Source organism: Canis lupus, chromosome 26, assembly GCF_011100685.1.
Source record: "Canis lupus familiaris isolate Mischka breed German Shepherd chromosome 26, alternate assembly UU_Cfam_GSD_1.0, whole genome shotgun sequence".
In the NCBI taxonomy this organism is placed as follows: Eukaryota; Metazoa; Chordata; class Mammalia; order Carnivora; family Canidae; genus Canis; species Canis lupus.
In genome coordinates this window covers 23736665-23756289 of record NC_049247.1, presented here as the reverse complement: position 1 = coordinate 23756289, position 19625 = coordinate 23736665, and the positions used below count along the sequence as shown (strand labels likewise).

General features: G+C 39.3%; 1 protein-coding gene across 6 annotated transcripts in view; it reads right to left on the bottom strand.

Annotated features, from left to right (window-relative positions):
• Positions 1–6618: 6618 nt before the first annotated feature.
• Positions 6619–19625, bottom strand: part of HORMAD2 (HORMA domain containing 2) — an 88558-nt gene continuing 75551 nt past the window's right edge. For 5 of the 6 annotated variants that reach the window (XM_038575623.1, XM_038575622.1, XM_038575626.1 and 2 more), the window contains one exon: positions 9230–9462. In XM_038575623.1, coding sequence (XP_038431551.1) covers positions 9358–9462 — 105 coding nt within the window. In that variant the 3' untranslated portion in view covers positions 9230–9357. Of the gene's footprint in view, positions 6756–9229; positions 9463–19625 lie in introns of those variants that run through there. The other variant, XR_005379368.1, reaches the window with a different exon arrangement.

The window sequence follows — 19625 nt, the reverse complement described above, 5'->3', positions numbered from 1 at the left end:
TTCTGCCACACACACACCAGAAGAAAAGAGGTTGTTTTTTTCTTTAGGAGGTGATGTCCTATTGGAAATGACAATCTAAAGCTTTTCTCTTAGTATCATGACATTTATATAATTTCCTTAGAAACTAATTGTGAAAGTTATTTTTTTTTTAATTTCTGACTTTGGAGGGTTAAAAGGCTTACAACAGAAATTCTTATATAATGGGAAACCTTAACTGACAAGTTTCCAAGTGTCTGCTGTTTACTGTAAATTCTTACCTATAAATTTCAGTTATAGGTTTTTGATAAAGGGAATATTACAATAATACTGATACCTGGCAGTTTTAAGCTGTTTATCTTTTTGGTTACAGAGCTGGTTTAACAGTTTCCATCAGAACTGTTAGCCTTTTAGCTAGAACTAGGTTAGATTTGATGTAGCTTATCCATTCTAAGAAACACTTAAAACCCAAGCAATAGCAAGGTAGTGAACGGTGTTTTATCATCCTACAACCTCTAAGTTTTCAAAGTTACTTTACACAGTGTGTCATCATCATACTTTCTTAAAGAGTTCATAGCATGCAAAGGGCTATTCCATGTATTCTATAACTGTGAGTTACCTTAATTAAACAAAACAAAACAAAAACAAAAACAAAAACACAACTTTCCCCTGAGCCCCATCCTTAATTAAGGCTGAATTCATTCTGATGGAATACCCTGTTTCAGCTAACCACAGATTATGTTCAGAGGAATCTTGTTTTTGCTCCATAATAATCTCAGTGTCGGGAGGAGGGGCCAGAGAACTGGTCCGGTCTCCCTTGGCTCTTGAGGATTAGGTTCTCTCTAGAACCACTGATGAATGAGCTGGCCCTCCAAGGAAGCTCTCCATTCCTCTTCCAAGCTAGCCCAAAGCCCAAGCAGAGGGATTCCAGGCACCATACCAGATTTAGAATAGACTGTCCCCACCCACTGCTTCTGCCTCATGCTTGTTAAAAACCCTAGGTGGGTCACCCTCCACATTTTGCAGCTAATGAAATGGAGGAAGAAAGAAGATAAACACCTTGTCTAGAAATAAAGAAAGAACCAAGATTAAAATTAAGAATTTGACTAACAAATCTCTAGTAAATTCCCCACATTATCCTACCTTGCAACACCTTCCCCAATTAACCTAGAAACCAATGACTTGGTGATTTAGCAATAACAAGCACAATCCCTATCACTATAGTTTATTTGCCATTATCTTTTTCTTCTGGTATTATTTCTGGAGATTTGGACAGTGGGAGATGGACCATACAGAGGAATAAAAGACCAGAGAGTCATCTAATCTACTCCCCAGACTTTAGGCACACTACACTGAAACCAATCCAGACTTCCAAGAAAGATAATTCTACCAACTTCTCTCAAATTCAAATCACACTGATTTCATCCTAAGCCCATTCTCTTTTATTCTATGTTGACTGAAGATAACTATTTTCTTATTAAACACATTAAAATTGCATGGTAGGGTTAGTTGGCAATGTTAATAAGTGGCAAACATAGGCTTCAAACAAGAAGTAGAAGCAGTAATAAAAATTTTGAAATGTTTGGAAAAATATGATCTGTATTTAATAAAACCCCATCAGTGAGTGAAAATTGGCTTATTAATATTTCCACCACCCTATTTCTCTGAGGGTATACAGTTATCTTAGCAAACTTGCCTCTCACTTTATAGGAACTTGTCTCCATTATGATTTAGTTCAGTGGTTTCTTTCTCATACTGTTACAGCTGGGGAGCCATTTCATTATGCTGGCGAGTTTCTGAACCTGCAGTGCAATTAATTTCTTTAATAGGCTCCTCCTTAGGGAAGGCCCATTAGTAGGCATCGCTAGGAATTAACATCTTAGTCCAGGAGAAAAGCTCTTTGGAGGCAACAGTGAAACAGATAAATCTTTGTTGAGAGATGTGGCCAAGGGACTTAACCACATTCCTTGCGGTTTCAGAATGACAAGCATATTCTGGGACCCATAGATAGGCAGAGATAGTTGTCATTCTCAGTAATGCCCTGACCACACCAGTTCTTTAACATAAAGAAGTAGTTCTAAATGTTATAATTTCTTAGAAGAAAGCAGCATTGCTGGTGAGCACTGAAAGCAGGAGAATGAAAGTCTGTCCACTGCCTGCCTATGCCTATGAGAAAAGGCTGCTAGTCATTTAAAGCACACTTGAAGGCTGCTAGACAAATCCGTTTTATATTAACCTACAAAGGATTTTTTTCCTCTCCTTTGATCTTGTGAAATAGGAATGAAGTCCTTCTTTTGGAGTTTGAATATTTTCTTGATTATTTTCACATACAGTCTCTGGAAGCAGATTGCTTTGGGTTCAAAATTCTGTCTCTGCTATTTACTAGTTGTGTGACCTTGCGCAAGTGGTTTAAGTTCTGTGTGTCTTAGGTATCTCCTCTGAAATTAAGATAACAGCAGTACCTACCACATTTGGTTTTGGAGAGGATTAAATGAATGAGCCTATGTAGGTGCTTAGTAGAGTGTCTGGCCCAGAGTAAGCACCCCCAATGTTGACTAATATGGTGATTAGTTCTGCTGAGTGGAGGTCCCACCATGCCATGTAGGCCGAAACACAGAAGCTAAAAAACTCTGACAAAGCAGAGGAGTGGGTGTGTGGGCCCAGGGAGGGGCACTAGCCAAAAAGGACAGGAGGGAACTTCTGGGAGTGACAAAAAATGCTCTATATCTTGATTGTGGTGGCGGTTACCCTGGGGTAAGGTTAAAAAAAAAAAAACCCAGACAATTCTTTCCCTGACAAACCCTTTTTAATGTGCTAGTCCAAGCCCTAATCACTCTGCATCTGGGTTAATGCAAAAGTCTCCTGGTTGCTTTTCCTTCTCTGAGCTCTTTTCTCTAATCCCTCCTTGACGTGCCCATGCTCACCCCCTCTTTGGGGCCTCTTCAGTATACAGGCCTAGAACGGTGTATGTAGCCATTTGTTTTAGAATGAGAGGAAAGAAATGAATGTGCATATGCTACTATGTTTACTTATTTATGCCTAAAATAGGTCTGGAAAGATATATGAGAACGTGGTTATGTTAGTTACCCTTCCAGGAGGGGGAAGTGGGTGGCTGGGGACAGGGTGGGAGAGATGTTTTTCATTATATAGCCCTTTGTTCCTTTTGAATTTTAAATCATGTGGATGTATTACCTAATCAAAAATAAATAAATAAAACGTAGGAAATAATAAGAACCCTGCCAAGTTCATCTATTCATTCAACAAATATTTACTGGGCACCTACCACTTGCCAGGCATATAGCAGAGTTAACGTGTCCATGGCCATCATTGGTGTTTCATCGGCAGGATCCTTCATAAACAGTGCGTCACAGGCCCTGTCTGCTTGGTTAGCTTTATAGCTTGCTTATAGGAGATAGAAAGTGCACTGGTTAATTACAGTGGTCATGGCTGGCATATGATTTAGGAAAAAACCAGGTCAGGGTCAATTATGTTACAAAGGATCTTCTTACACATACTGAAAAGACATAAAACGCTGGAGAGATGGGATCCCTGAGTGGCTCAGCAGTTTAGTGCCTGCCTTTGGCCTAGGGCATGATCCTGGAGTCCTGGGATCGTGTCCCTCATTGGGCTCCCTGCATGGAGCCTGCTTTTCCCTCTGCCTGTGTTGTCTCTGCATCTCTGTGTGTGTGTGTCTCTCATGAACCAATAAGTGAAATCTTTAAATAAAAAAATAAAAAGCTGGAGAGTAGCAAGGGTATCAGGTAATACCTCATAACTAACAAGTAGTGGGCATTAATTTTCTCTGTGCCAGGCATTCTTCTAAGCCCTTTACCTGTATTAATTCAATTATATCTCATAATAACTTTGTGATGAAGACACTCTTATTGCCCCCATTTCCCAAATGAGTAAACTGAAGTACAGAGGGAACAAATAACTTGCCCAGAGTCTCACAACTAGTAACCAGGTTGATCAGGGTTTGAACCTAGGCAATGTCTAACTCCAGAACCCTCAGTTTTAACCACTTTATGCTTTTTGGGGAAAGGATTTCTAAAATGTCCCTTTGCTCCAAAGTTGAAATTCTACCATTAAGAGAAATGTAATGGGGCTACTGAGTGGCTCAGTAATTTGAGCAGCTGACTCTTGGTTTCAGCTCAGGTCAGGATTTCAGGATCTGTACTCAATGGGGAGTCTGCTGGGGATTCTCTCAGTCCCTCTCACTTTGCCCTTCTCCCTGATCTCTCTGTCTCCCTCTCCCAAATAAATAAATATTTTTTAAAAATTAAAAATAAAAGCATCATAGAATTTTACAGCTGGAAGAGATCTCGGTGTTCATTGAAATTCAATTCTTATCCAAAGGGACAACATCCTAGTCTACTTGGCTTGAACACCTCTAGTGATGAGGAACTCATCACAGCCAGAGGCAGTTACCAGCTGACATCTTTGTTAACAAAAACATTAAAATGTTGATTGCCTTCCATGTGTCAGGCACTTTGTTAAAGCATAGGGTAGAAATTCTTCAATATGACGAGCCCAAATCTGCCTCCCTGCACTTCTTCCCACCGGGTCTGTGTAGTGTCTGTGGTTCCCTGCATGTCACAACACCTCCATATATATTTGAAAACAGCTACAAAGTTCTCCTTAGACTTTCTTCTCTGTTTATTCAATCTGTTCTCAGATCACATTCCCTAGGTGAGATTCATTTTTCTTGTTAACAAGCTTCTGTTTTAAAATGCAAATGTGAGAGGGCAGCACATTAAACCTAATCTGATGCTTCCCTGCCATCAAACTGTCTTGAGAAAAAGGTAGTTTCAGGGTGCCTGGTGGCCCAGTTGGTTAAGCATCTGCCTTTGGCTCAGGGTCCTGGGATTGAGCCCCACATCGGACTCCCTGCTCAGTGGGGAGTCTGCTTTTATCTCTGCCTCTCCCCTCTGCTTATGCTCTCTCTCTCTAATGGGGAAAAAAATCAAGAAAAAGGTAGTTTGAATCTGGAGAAAGGACCAGGGAAGGTGTTGAGAACAGAGGCAATTGGGAGCATGGTTCAATTGCTAGCACAGGTTTGGAAGGAGTGTTGATGCAGATTCTCCAGGTGGGCAAAAAGCAGTACCGTGATCACGAGCTTCTGAGACTAAGGAAGGGGACATGCCAAGAGTTAAAAAATAGCAAAAATGGTGAACACCTGTTAAGCACTGTCTGTATGCATGCTGGGCAGTTAGCTTTCATTACTTTGCTTAATCCTCACAACAGGGTCACTAGGTAGGTCCCATCATTACCTACATGTTACAGATTGAGTAATCTGAAGGCGAGAAGGTGAAATAACTTGTCTAGAAAAAGGCAGTCTGGTTTTGAAGCCAGCAGTCCGGGCTTTTCCTATATAACTTTGAGAAAAGGAAGATGAAGACTTAACTTTGCCTGCTTACCCCAGTGCTAATCAGTAATCATCCAAATGGAACCCAGAGGTCTGAGACTTCTGCAGCTTTAAGGAGTTCTGCAATACCCAAATAGTGATTCCCCCAAAGTCCACTCTTTCACTGGGTTTCTGTCCCTAAGTATTTCAGACCCTAAGGAATGTTCCATGTTCCATCAGTCTGTCTGAGATGTTTCTGACTACCTCAGTCAGCCTGCTCCCCGACCCCCTGACATGAGGAAACCCCCATACTGCTGAACTGCCTGGCATAATTAAGACCAGACTGAAATGTTTTTTTGTTTTGTTTTGTTTTTTGTTTTTTGTTTTTTGTTTTTTTCCAGACTGAAATGTTTAATGAGACTTTTCTCCAGGAACTCCTACCGAGCAAGTCTCACATGCAATTTCCAGCTAGGTTATAGGGTCCGTTACCTACCACCTCCCACAGGGCCAGCTAATAGTTCTTGAGAGCCCACCACCTCTCACAAAAATCAGTTTCAACAGCTGTGACACTCCCAGAAGATAACACCTTATTTGCAGAGGCACCCAAGGGGAATTTACACGAGCAGAGTATCTCAAGCCTCTCCATTTCTGGATAGGATCTTGGCTTTTCCATTGCATGACCCAAGAGTCTATTAATTAAGGCCATCAAGGATGCTCTCATCCTCTACAGAAACTGCAAACTGCATAGCAAGTCTCAGCCAGGGCCTCATTACACAACAGACAGTAATAGTTAAAATACTGCCTTTAAAAAAATGCAAACTAATAATTTCTAAAGAGGATACATTTCCGGGGTGCCTGGGTGGTGCAGTCAGTGAAGCATCTGGCTCTTGGTTTCAGCTTAGGTTGTGATCTTCAGGTTGTGAGATCTGGTGCTATGTCTGGCTCGACACTCAACATGGAGTCTGCTTGGGTTTCTCCCTCCCTTTCCCTCTGCCCCTCCCACTCATGCTGTCTCTCTCAAATAAATAAATATTAAAAAAAGAAAAAGAGAGGATATGTTTGGGATAACCAAAGGCATTTTCCCACTTGTATAGAATCTAGATTCCTACAGTATAGAGGACCTTGCCTTAACTTTTACAAGCAGTATGTTAAGCCTTGTTTTATCATCTAGATTGTCCTTCTGAATGTGATGATTATAACAGAGAATTATTTGTACTCTAAGAATCTGTGGAAATCTCTAAACATCCAATACTATTGGATTTGCAACCACAAATTGACAATTCTAAGATACACTGAAACTGGCTCTAATAGTTATTTTTAAAACACATACACAACTTTGAACTTGTATAAATGCAGCGTTGACACTGATGAACATTTCCAGCCTCTTCCTGGCAGAAGTGAGCTGGAGAATGAAAGAACCAGACACCAGAGGGACCTGCAAGAGGGGAAATGAAGGTGCGGTTTCAGTGCCTGGCTTCAAAGGCTAGCAGCAATCGTGAGCTTAACCCCATCTCTTTCCAGCTAAACCAATTTTCTGTAAAGACAGAAAAACCCCAAACAGCAGAAATCAAATTTCCCCTGCATCACTTTTAATTTAACAATGTCCCAGTTTCCAAGCTGTCATCATCTAGTCTTTGTAAGCATGCTGATGAACCAAGCACAGTCAGGGTACGGGGATGGCTAGTGTGATACAGTCCCGACTCCCCAGCTCGGGGTCTAGGTTTTCATTCTTTTCACTGAAGTTCCAGCTCCTTGATGAACTTGTTTACTCATTCCATTACTATCTAAAGCCAGAAATGAATAGACTAAAGATTTTTCCTCCCAATAAATCATTCAATAAATAGAATTGAATATCCTCCAATCTTGATAGGTGGTTGCATATATGAGTTCTGCTGTGTAAAACTGGCTACTTCATATTTACATGGTTCTCAGATCCTCTTTTTTTTTTTTTTTAAGATTTTATTTTTAAGTAATCTCTATACTCAACATGGGGCTTGAACTCACGACCCCAAGATCAAGAGTTACATGTTCTTCCAACTGAGCCAGCCAGGTGCCCTCAAGTCCTCTTATAATAAATCTCCTTCTGTGTGCCCATGCCCAGCCAAGGGCACAGGCCTGGCAACACACACACACAAACACACAGGACATACACATTCCACCTACTGGCATTGATAAAAGACTGCTCCTCTGGGGGAAGAAGGGTGTTAATAGAGACAATAAAATCACTATAGACATTTTCTAGACAAATTCAGATTCCAGACTTTGATCTAAAAGGTCTTAGGCTAAGTTATGAAAATTATAAATATAAATTGAGAGCCAAATTCCCCTTTTAAACAAAATCGTTTCTCCTGAAATCCAGATTGACTATTTGCTAATTTGTTTTGAGTCAAGGACTCCTAGAGTCTTTGTGAAGCTCCTTTGCATTTAAACACTTATAGTGGAGGTATGCTCACTACCTGAGAAGCAGCCCATTTCAAAATTCTGGCAACTTGTGGAGTTAAAAAGCTCCTCCTTATACCAAGCCAGATTGACCTCCTGTAGCTTTCACCAATTTGGTCTTAGATCTACTCTCTGGAGAGACACAAAATAAACTTAATCCCTCTACTAGACAGCTAATCTCTTTATATGATTCTCTTAAAAGAAATTGCAGTGACTCAGGCTACAATTCTATCAAGGATATAATAAACCCAATACCTTTCCCTCCTCCTTGCAATGGCAGAGTAAGCCTATATGAGTATATTTATCATGCTGGGAGAGGGGAAAATGCTCCTCCCTGGCAGGCCCTGGATGAGAGTCTGGAAAAGGGTAGTGTGGACAGGCAGGCTTTCTCAGATTTTCCTCTCTGTTACGATAACCCGCAGCCTTCTCCTGGCTAAAGTACATGTCTGGCCCCAGAGGTTCTCCTCTTAGTCTGTGTCAGAGGTTCAGGGTTCTTTTGCGTGCATTAGAATCCTGGGAATTCTCCACAGGACCCCACTCCCTGAAATTTTGATTTAGGAGAAATGAAACAGGCCCAGTAATCTGTATTGTAATAAGCATTCCAGGTGCAATTATCCTTACTACATTTGTAGAAACACCAAACAAAGTGAAGAAAAAAAAATATGAGTAAAAAAATACTTTGTGTCTTGGTTTTAATTCAACTGGAAAGCACATACATTCAACATTTAACCTATTGGTCCTATTCATTTACATTAAATTATTAAATTCCATGTTATTAAATAATAAAAACACTTTTAAGTCATTTATTGTTCATCTAATAATAATCATCAAGTCTTTCAAAATTCTCCCAGAATATGAAGGGAACTAATAACATCATCTGCAGGTAACAGAATGATAAACTGAAGTGTTTGTTGGGAAGCATTCAATGTGGGCCTTAAGAAGGGAGCCAGGCTCCTGCACTGCAGCCTATTGCTTGTCTCAGGTGGCCAACAGAGCAGGACGTAGGGCCAGATTTGAGAAACTTTACAGGGAGAGTACATTTTGGTTCAACACTTAGCTGATCAATCTCGTGATTGAAGCTAACATAAAAAAATCACACCTGCATAAGCACCACCACATACATCCTATGTAATTCTGTGGGAATTCTAATAAAGCTATAGAGGGATTCCAGTATACGGGTTACAACAAGTTACAACATTTCACAGTAGACTAAATACCTGGGGAGTTTAGTTATGCAAAGAAAATCCTCCTTCCTTTGAGAACAACAGCTTATTTCTTTTCAAAATAGCTGCTGTGGTTCTTTTACAAATATAAAGGGTGTCTCGTCTCTAACTCAGCCTTGAAGTAATGCTATCCCAAGGCAGCCCTGGTGACCTTGTTTCCTTGTGGCAATGTGAACCCATGTCCTACCCAGTAATTTAGCACTTAGTAAACTGACTAAAAAAGTTGAGCAACAAATTTAGTAAAAGGTTTTGGTGATAGGAACTTACTTTCCTTTTTTTTTTTTTTTTTTGGAACTTACTTTCCTAATTAAGATACTTCATGCATGTTTGTTGCAAAATAAAATTATTTTAGAATAAATGCAGCGAAGGCATCTTTCATTTTCTGTCAGGGATGAAGGCTTTCACTGGTTCGCTGACCTTCCTCTTCTTCCTGGAGCTCTCAGAACTTTGCTGACTGTACGCAAAATTCATTCTTTGAATCTGTGAGAATCACCAAAGAGGCACAATTCAGGAGAGGTTTTGACGTCTGCACAAGGCATATACAAGACAGGTAGACCAAGCATTAATCCCTCTAGCTGCATAACGGATCCAAACCTGCTTTCCTGTGGGCTGGTTTGGCCCTACATAGAGGCCCTGCTGCCAGTATCAGAGTCTCATATTCCAAGTTTCAGGAGCTGAGGTCCCCTGGAGGCAGCCAGTTTCAGGGACAGTTTCTTGGCTCTCTTCATTCAGGACATTCAACTCTTAAGAGAAGAGTTGTCAAGGTATGGGGCCAATAAGGAGCAATTAAGGGTCAGGAGAGATCTAGGGCTCTGATTGCTTTAGAAACAAATATAATTGAGGTCCCAATTTCAGTTATCAGAAATATACGGCCTTATCCTTTCTATCATATGTTCAGATTAATGAATTAGGAAGGACCATGGCTCTTCTTTCTGCTTGAAGAGAAGTTTATGTTATTGATTAAAGGAGAGTTAGTGAATCATCATAGATATATATATTTTCCCATTGGGCTCTGCTTTGGTAAAGATTTTTAAATTTATTTTTGCTTAACTAAGTAAACAAATGGTTGTATTATAATCTGTCAGACAATCCCTAATGCCTAAAATTCCAAGAAACACATAGAGTTTTTATATTTTCCAGCCACTAGATGGGAGGAAAGGGTTTTCAATATCCTCTGTTCTTTCTTTGGTAGGAAAATGGAATAAAATAGGTATTTTTAAGCAAGGCTGGTCAGGATATCTAGTAAAGTTTTGAACATTACCCTTTTTTTCTGTTATAGATACAGGTTATTGTTACTATTGATATGTTACTACTACAAAATAGTGGAAATGTCAATAAAGCACTTAAGTACCAAAGACTGGATCTACAGACAGCTAATTTAATCACTATTTTTCTTTTATTTTAAAATGCATTTGAATTTCAGATCTCAGAAACCACAAATTCTCTTTGGCTTAAACTAAGACATCGATTATATAGAGAGAAGACTGAAACTCTGAGATAATAAATAGAACTGTTCATCAAATAACTGTTTGGCTTAGATATGTAAAAGTTTGAAATGGTCTGTTCTAAAGGAAAAGAAATAGCACCATAAAACCAAGCACAAAAACCAATTTCTTTATCTAGGAGATGAATTTGTTACAGTGTGACTGTAAGAAAAGTACTTGGTAAAATTCAGTTTTTCTAGAAATGTTGCTTGGGCACGCTTTCTGTTCAAATGAAATTTCCCTCACTTCGATCAAGTCTGGGTATACTGAGAAGGGAGATGAAAGGGATCCCTGGGTGGCTCAGTGGTTTAGCGCCTGCCTTTGGCCCAGGGCGCGATCCTGGAGTCCCGGGATCAAGTCCGGCATCGGGCTCCCGGCATGGAGCCTGCTTCTCCCTCTGTCTGTGTCTCTGCCTCTCTCCCTCTAATAAATAAATAAATCTTAAAAAAAAAAAAAAAAAGAAAGGGAGATGAAAAAAAAAAGAAGAAAGGAAGATGGATGTACAAATCCTCAAACGACAAGTTGGTCTGATGGTTTAGTAGCTTTGTTTTCTCTGTCTTCTTGACTCAAAAGTAAACCAGAGTTTTATTACAAGTTTAAGAACTGTAAGTTTATTGCAATGAGTTCATCAAAACATCTTTAATAATGTATACAATCTCAAGGTAACCGGTGAGGCCTGGGAACTCTCAAAGGTTTATGGGAAACTAGTGGGTTCAAAAGCAAGTATGTGATCAGTCAAGGGACACTTTCTAACATAGATGAATAATCTATATGAACTATATAAACAAACAAATTTATCCATACAAACATTTTGGGGTGTATTCCAAATGGCTGAGTTTGCATATTTGATGCCAAAGCCAACCAGGCAAGCAAAGGGCCCGTGATCAGGCAGTCTAGACAGATTACCTGCATGATGTGAGCAACAATGGATGATCAAGTGATTTCTAATGCACGTCATATTATATTTTAAACAGCTAGCCTTTAGAGTGTTCCTTTATATAGATTAACAAGAGGCTACTATGATCCACTTACCAATAGAGCCTCAGGAGTACATCTGGAAAAAGCCCTGAAGTTTGCAGATCTCCAAAAGGGCCCTGCACACTTCCCTCTGGACTTTGCTCTTAATGCCCACTCATATGCTCTGCTTCTCCCTTCCTCACCAGGCCCAGGGTCAGCCCTGTAGTTTCCTCTGCCTAATGGCCTTCATGACATCTCTAGGGCTGTGTTCTGTTCTTACCCTTTTTGTGGCATTTACTACATGGTATTATAAGGCCTACTTACTAGTCTCCTCATCCAGAGATAAACCCCTTTCAGTTAGCCACAATATCTTAGTTATCTTTGTAGTCTCAGTTCCTGGCACCTGGTTGGTGCTCTTAAATTACTGGCTGAATGAATGAGTGCATTTTGAAGCTGAATTTAAGCCAGGCACTGTGCTAGGCACTCGGACCATATCTCTAGTGATATAAAGATGAATAAAACACAGTCATTTTCAGGGATCAAGTATTATAGGAAGAGGCATTAAACACATTAGTATAACATAATGCAATACAACATAATAGAAAAGAGCCACAACAGACATTCATTCATCCAGTAATTATTTCTTGACTGTCAGCTCTGTGCATGGTACTGTTGTAGGTGTTTGGGACACATCAGTAAACAAAGGAAATAAAAATCCCTGCTGTGTGGATTTTACAATTCAGCCATGTTACTTTTTTGGCCTAATAATTTCCAAAGACATTTCACTGTTTTTAGGACAAAGTCCAAAGTCGATACTTTGGCTTTTCCATATACCATTAGTGATTCCTTACATTTCTAGGGAGGGAGAGGTGTCACACGTTGGCTATAAGACCCTGATGAAGGCTATGTCCTCTTTCCTCAGAATGCTCACACCTGCAACTCACGCACTCATCCACTGTGGCAGGCTGTTTGAGGGGGCTACCAAGCCCATGAATACCTCTGTTAGAAACCCCCCCCAAAGCCTGGCTCTGCCCAGCAATACCACCCTCACCTCCTCACTTGACCTGTCACTCTCTCTCAGTTTTCTCATAGCTGATTTCTTCCTGATTCTAGACCTTTGTGCATGATGTTCCTTCTACCTAAAATGCTCTTTCTCCTCAATCTCTTTGCCTAGTAAATTCATACTCATTCTTTAGATTCAGGTGAAAAATTATTTCCTCAAAGAAATGTTCCCTACCTTTAGGTAAGGGTCCCCCAATCATAAGTTCTTAATAGAGCTCCAGGAGATCAGGGACATGCCTGTCTTGGTCATGACTTACACATAGTGGGTGGTCAACAAATATTTCTCAATGAATAAATGGATGAATTACTCTTCAAAGAGTACTCTGCCTGCAGTGTAGAAAGGTACTGGAAGCAACAAGTGGACACAGGGTGATGAGTCACACTGTTGTAGTAGTCAGGTGATAGCTTGGGTGACAGTGCAGGTAAAGAGAAGTCAATACTGAGAAAAAAATTTAGAAGGTAAAGTCAGAAGGATGGCCAACTGGATATGACAGTAAAGAACAGGTAGGCAGGTCAATAGTGACTCCCAGCTTCTAGTTATCTAACTTCAAGGATGAAGGTATTGTTCTCTTAGGTAAAGAACAATGGAAGTTTTGAACTTGCTAAATTTGAAGCACATGTGAAATCCCAAGTGGACATATTGAATAGGCAGCTATATATGGAAGTCTGGAGCCCAGGAAAGAGGTCTGGGATGAGGATGTAAAATTGAGAGTCATCAGCATATGGCAGCTAATTAATGCCAGGGGTGGGGAAGAGTTTGCTTATTGGGAGATCAGAACATGAGAAGGAAAAGGGCCAGGACATAGCCTTAAGGAACTCTAACATTTAGATTAGGTGGAACATAAACCAACAAAGGAGATTAAGGAAGAGAGATAAAAGAAGAGTAAAAGCCAAGGGAAGAGAGTTCTAAGAAGGAGTGGAGAAACTAAAAGAGATAATGGTGGTGGTCAGTAGTGTCAGTTGCTGAGAGGTCAAGAAAGATGAAGACAGAAATATATCCACTTGATTTAACCGCATGGAGGTTATTAAGTGCATTGAATTTGTGGGGGCAGAAGTCACCTTGAAGTCACTTGAAGAGTACATAAAAGATAAAAGAAATCAAGACAGCAAGTATACAACATTTTATAAAGGTCAAGAAGGAGGGGCAGCCCTGGTGGCGCAGTGGTTTAGTACCACCTGCATCCTGGGGTGTGATCCTGGAGACCCAGGATGGAGTCCCATGTCGGGCTCCCTGCATGGAGCCTGCTTCCCCCTCTGCCTGTGTCTCTGCCTCTCTCTCAAATAAATAAATAAAACATTAAAAAAAAAAAAAAGTCAAGAAGGAGTGCACCCGGATGGCTCAGTTGGTTAAGCATCTGACTCTTGATTTCAGCTCAGGTCAAGATCTCAGGGTTTTAAGATCAAGCCCCATGTTGCGCTCTGTGCCAGGTATGGAGCCTGCTTATGATTCTCTTCTTCTTCCTCTACCCATCCCTATCTCTTAAAAAAATAATAGTAAGAGGGAGTAACCAATTCAGCCTGGGAAATGTAGAAAAGCCTTCTTAGCAAAAGAGGGACACTGAGCTGGGTCTTAAATAATGAGTAGGAGTTCACCAGTCTGGAGATGGTGAGGGAGTGGGGTAAGAAAGGTCATTCTAGGCAGAAGGTTCAGCATGTTTAAAGACACTGAATCATGAAAAGACATGGAAGATATATGAGACAGTGAGAAATATCCCTTTATTAGATTGGCTCTTAGGGTTAAGTTTTATTTATCCAATATACTCCTGTTAAAATATAAATTCCCCTGGAATTATTACTCAATATGATGTTAGTGTAAATTAACTCATCAGTCTCCGAGTGGCACCCTGCTGAAAGCAGGTCTTGATAGGCTTTGGAAAGCAGACAGATAAGTTTCAATATAGAAAGAGCAGTTCAGGGTACAGTACTTTGCATTAGGAGGTAGATCTGTGTGGGGAGCCAAGGGGGAGGAGGCAGCCCCAGGCAAGCAGGAAATACTGTAAGTACTTTATGTGCCTGGGGTGAGATGAGAGTGCAGTGAATTTTGCTTACTTTAAAATTATTTGTCAGGTCATATCTGACAAAATGTTTTCCCTTTAGAAAACTAGTCCTTACCAGTATAGATTTATAATCAAGTGTTAAGCATGGAATCTTTGGATTTGGAAGTTCCCAGATCAAGAAATTTTATGGTTCAGAGAGGGTGTGTGCCCCTATAAATAAGTTATAGCTGTGATGTTAGTTTTGGTTCCTCTTCCTTAATATTTATCTTTTTTTTTTTTTTTGGCACAATGAAAGGCAAATCAACAGTGATTACAAAATAAATACTATTAGCATAAATGTAGCTCAAGTTAACATTGAGATGAATGAGCAGTAAGAAATTCTTCCCTCCAACTCCAGCAGATCTGGGAGCTCTCTTTTATGTTGGGAAATGTCTCATGTTTTACTGGGGCTTATGAAGGGTTTGCCCATTCATTTGCTTTCTTGACTTCCTGAAATTTATCACCAGGGTTCTGGACCATGGCTATTTAGGAGGTAAATAGGTATTCTCCTTAGAGTCATAACCATGTGTTTCCATTAATCTCCAAAAGTTATTATTACATCAATTCTTCTTTTCTCCATATGTTCTAAAGCATCATATAGCTTTAAGAGCTCTAGAATTAATTCAGTTATTCAACAAAACTCTGTGCCAGATATTGTGCTAAGCACTAAAAATACAAAGCTGCTCAAGGCACACTCCAAGTATGTGGGTCTGTTAGGGAGAAACAAACTGATTACAGATGAAATGATAGTCATGTATAAGGTACAGCAGAGGTTCCAAGAAGATCTTATTAGCTCGTCCTGGGGAAGCCTGATGAGGCTTCAAAGGGGATGTAAAGTTTGCACTAAATAGTGCAAGATGAGCAGACATTCACCAGGCAAATGGCATTAGAAATTGAAGTTGCAATGGAATAGTACTCAGCTATTAGAAATGACAAATACCCACCATTTGCTTCGACGTGGATGGAACTGGAGGGTATTATGCTGAGTGAAATAAGTCAATCGGAGAAGGACAATTATATGGTCTCATTCATTTGGGGAATATAAAAAATAATGAAAGGGAATAAAGGGGAAAGGAGACAAAATGAGTGGGAAATATCAGAAAGGGAGACAGAACATGAGAGAATCCTAACTTTGGGAAACGAACAAGGGGTGGTGGAAAGGGAGGTGGGTGGGGGGTGGGGGTGACTGGGTGACGGGCACTGAGGGGGGCACTTGATGGGATGAGCACTGGGTATTATGCTCTATGTTGGCAAATTGAACTCCAATAAAAAAAAAAGATTTCAGAATGCCCCCCAAAAAAAGTAAAATAAAAATTAAAAAAAAAAAAAGAAATTGAAGTTGCCAGAACATTCTAGACAAAAGGAGCACAGGCACAGGATTAGAAAGCAGAATACCTATGGAGAATTGGGAATAGTTCAGTGGGACTAATAGAAAGGGGATAGTGTGGTGGGCTGGATCAGACAATGTTCTTCTCTGAACTTTGGACTTTCTATGGTCAGACTTCCCTGAATGCGCCCAATCTCGTCTGATCTCAGAAACTAAGCAGAGTTGTGCCTGGTACTTGGATAGGAGAATGAGTGACAAAGGATGAGTGCATGAAGTTTGGACTTTGTACTGTATTGGAATGTCATGGAAAGATTCTAAAAGCAGATTTGTTTTAAACAGATCCCTATGACAGTAAAGGGTACACTGGACAGGAATGAGACAAGACAAAAAGCAATGAGGCTACTTCAGAAGAGAATTGATCTGAGCAATAATGAGAGCAACAATGAAGTCAGAGAGGAGAGGACTAATAAGACAGAGGGCTGAGGACAGAGAGAATGAACGCCTGAATCCAAACCCTAACATGACTTAGCCATTCACTGAAATGAATACAGGGATAGCAAATAAATGAGTAAAAAATGACAAAAATTATCCAAGTTTCTGGTAATGGCATTGACAAGATAAGAAATAGAGGAAGGTCCAGGGGTGAGTGGTGGGAACATTGTGGGGAGGATGGATGGAGAAATAATTGACTGTTTTCGAGATTCTGAATTGGGAGTGAGATATCCAAATGAAGATGTCCACCAGGGTACTTATTACGCGACTTGGAGCTCAGGGTGGAGGAAACGGCATCAAGAGGGCATACAGAAAGATATATTCACTTTGGACAAAAGATGGGATATTACTTGAGGTCTGGGAGGAAGTAAAAGTGGATATAGATATAGTACATTTTTAAATATAGGAACAGGAAGTTGAATGATTCATATTTGATGGCCATAATTATTTCTACAAAGTAGAATTTAGGTCATCCACTTAGGGAGGGAATTGGTCTTGGGTGGTGCTTAAGATACTTAAGCGGTGAAAGTTTGAACAATGAGAAAGGCAGCCAATAAAGAGACACTTAAAGCTAATATAAACTGTTGCTAAGATCTGGATAGCTATAAGATATATAACCTCAAAATTAAAATATTTGTTTGACATATTAATAATTTTGCTTTTTACAAACATTTGGATGCTTACATTAGACCATATATTATTGCACTAAGAGCATCACAAATATGATCTCATTTATTCCTTACAAATAACTGTGTGAGTGCAGGGAGGGGTTTTTATTCCTCTTTTACAGATGTGGAAACTGAAGCTCAGAGAAGTGAAATGACTTATTCAGTTCGCACAGTTATTAAGTGGAAGTCTTGAACCCAGGTCTCCTGATTTTGAATTTAGTGCTCCTTACAATTTATTTCTTCATCCTAAAGAGGAAAACAAAAGTCAGAAATTGCAGGAGATCTCTATTCAGAGTTCTTAGTCTTCTCCTGAGGTTGACTCTTTTTGGGCATAACCTAACAGGACCTTAAAGTAAAGACAGCCAAAGCCGAGTTCATTTTTTTCCTTTGTAACCAATTTTTCCTCATAACTTTTCAATTTCTATTAATCACCATTTCCCAGTCATCAAAGGTGGAAAACATAATCACCTTAGATTCTTCTCTCATCTAATGCCTACACAGAATTCTTGTAATGAGTAAATGGAATAGCACAGATGCAGCACCACACATATACAAGTCATTCAGTGACTGACAGCTGTTGCCATTCCTACTGCCACAGGCATCCTCTACTCTAGCAAAACTGGATTGTTGGTGGGCTGGATTAGGAGGCTGAAAAATGAGCTGCCAATATATGTCCATGTCCTAATCCTTAGAACCTATGAACATTATTTTATATGGCCAAAAGGGGGGGCAGATCTTTGCAGATATGATTAATGATTTTGAGATAGAGAGGTTATCCTGGATTACCCAGGTAGACTCTACATATAATCACATGTATCCTTATAAGAGAGAAGCAGAGAGAAACTTGAACACAAAGACAACAACACGACCTCCTAAGCAGAGACTGGAGTGATATGGGCATAAGCCAAGGAATGCCAGCAGCCACCACAAACTGAAAAGAGGCAAAGAACAGAATTTCCCCTAGAGTCTCCAGAAGGAATTTGAATGTGCCTACACCTTGATGTCAGCCCACTGACACTGATTTTGGACTTCTGTCTTCTAGTGAAAGAATAGATTTGTAATGTTTTAGGCCATAAAATTTGTGGTAATTTGTTATAGCAGTCCTATGAAACTAATAGTTACATTCTCCAAACACACCTCATTCTTTTCCCTCTTCACTATTTCCTGCACTTCAGAAAACAGAAATCTTCTATGACTTATTCTCTTTTAAAGTTTGAATAATTCCTTCAAGGTCAATCTCTAAAAGTATTTCATCCACAGACTTTCCTAACTCCTTTAATATGCTATGACCTTTCTTTCTTGAGCAAATCTCCACATCATGTTTTTGTAATTGTGTTTTTCTGACCGCGTAAATGTTTGTAAACAATTTTTCCTTTACATGGATTTGGGTTTAAGTTCTTTAGGAATTCATTTGTATTAATATTACAGTTTTTAGGCTCTCTCACTGCAATGCCTTTGTCAGTGTCTTTCACAATAGGTGTCAATAGCTCTTTTGCTACCTACCTCTACTATCTATGAAAGTGTTCAATTACATAGTTGTTCATATAGCCTAAAGCTGCACTATTACAGTAGCCATTAGCCGCATGTGACCATCTAAATGTAAATTAATCAAAATTAAATAAAACTTAAAATTCAGCTTCTTAATTGTATTAGCCACATTTCAAGTGTTCGGTACCCACATTACACATCATTGATATAGAACATTTTCATCATCACAGAAAGTTCTATAGGACACAATTGCTTTATAGTGGCAATCTGGATATAATCTAAGCAAACAGGAAGTTTCCTTGGGACCATGGTGACAATAGGAATACAGAAGCAAAATGTAAAAATGTCAATTTTCCCAAGATTATTTTATCAAGTCAGTGTAATCCCAATCAAAATTCCAGTAGTATGTTTGTTGGAACTTAGTAAACTGATTCTAATAGTCACCTAGAGGAGAAAATGTATAGGAAATCTTAAAAAATAAAAAAATAAAAGAACTCCGAGGGGAAAGGAGTTGCCCTTCCAGATAACAAAACATAGTACAAAGTTAGAGTAATTAACACATGACAGCAGTAATATAGGAGTAGACACATGGAAAAGTGAAATAGAATAGCAAGTCAGAAAACAAACCTATGTACGTATGAGGCTTTACTTTTAGATAAAAGGGCATTCAAATTAGCAGGAAAGGGCAGAAAATTTAAGTAGTATTAATACAATGGGAAAACATTCTCACACCAGAAAAAAAATCCCAGCTAGTTTAAGAAGGAAAAAGTAAAAAGCAAAGCTATAAACTTATTAGAAGAAAATATAGAAAATTTTGCTTATAACTTCAGCATTGGAAAGACCTTTTCAAGCAAGATATAAAATAATAAAACCATGGAAAGACATCCCATGTGTCTAAATTGGAAATTTCAATATTGTTAAGATGTCAATACTACACAAAGATATTTACAGATTGGGAACAATCACTGTGAAAATCCTAGTGACTTTTTTTGGGCAGAAATAGAAAATCCATTCATAAATTCAATGGAATTTCAAAGCTTTGCAAAATACCAAAACTATCTTGAAAAGAAAAACAAATTTGGGAGGCCTTTGGATACTCACACTTTGAATTTCAAAACTTATTACAAAG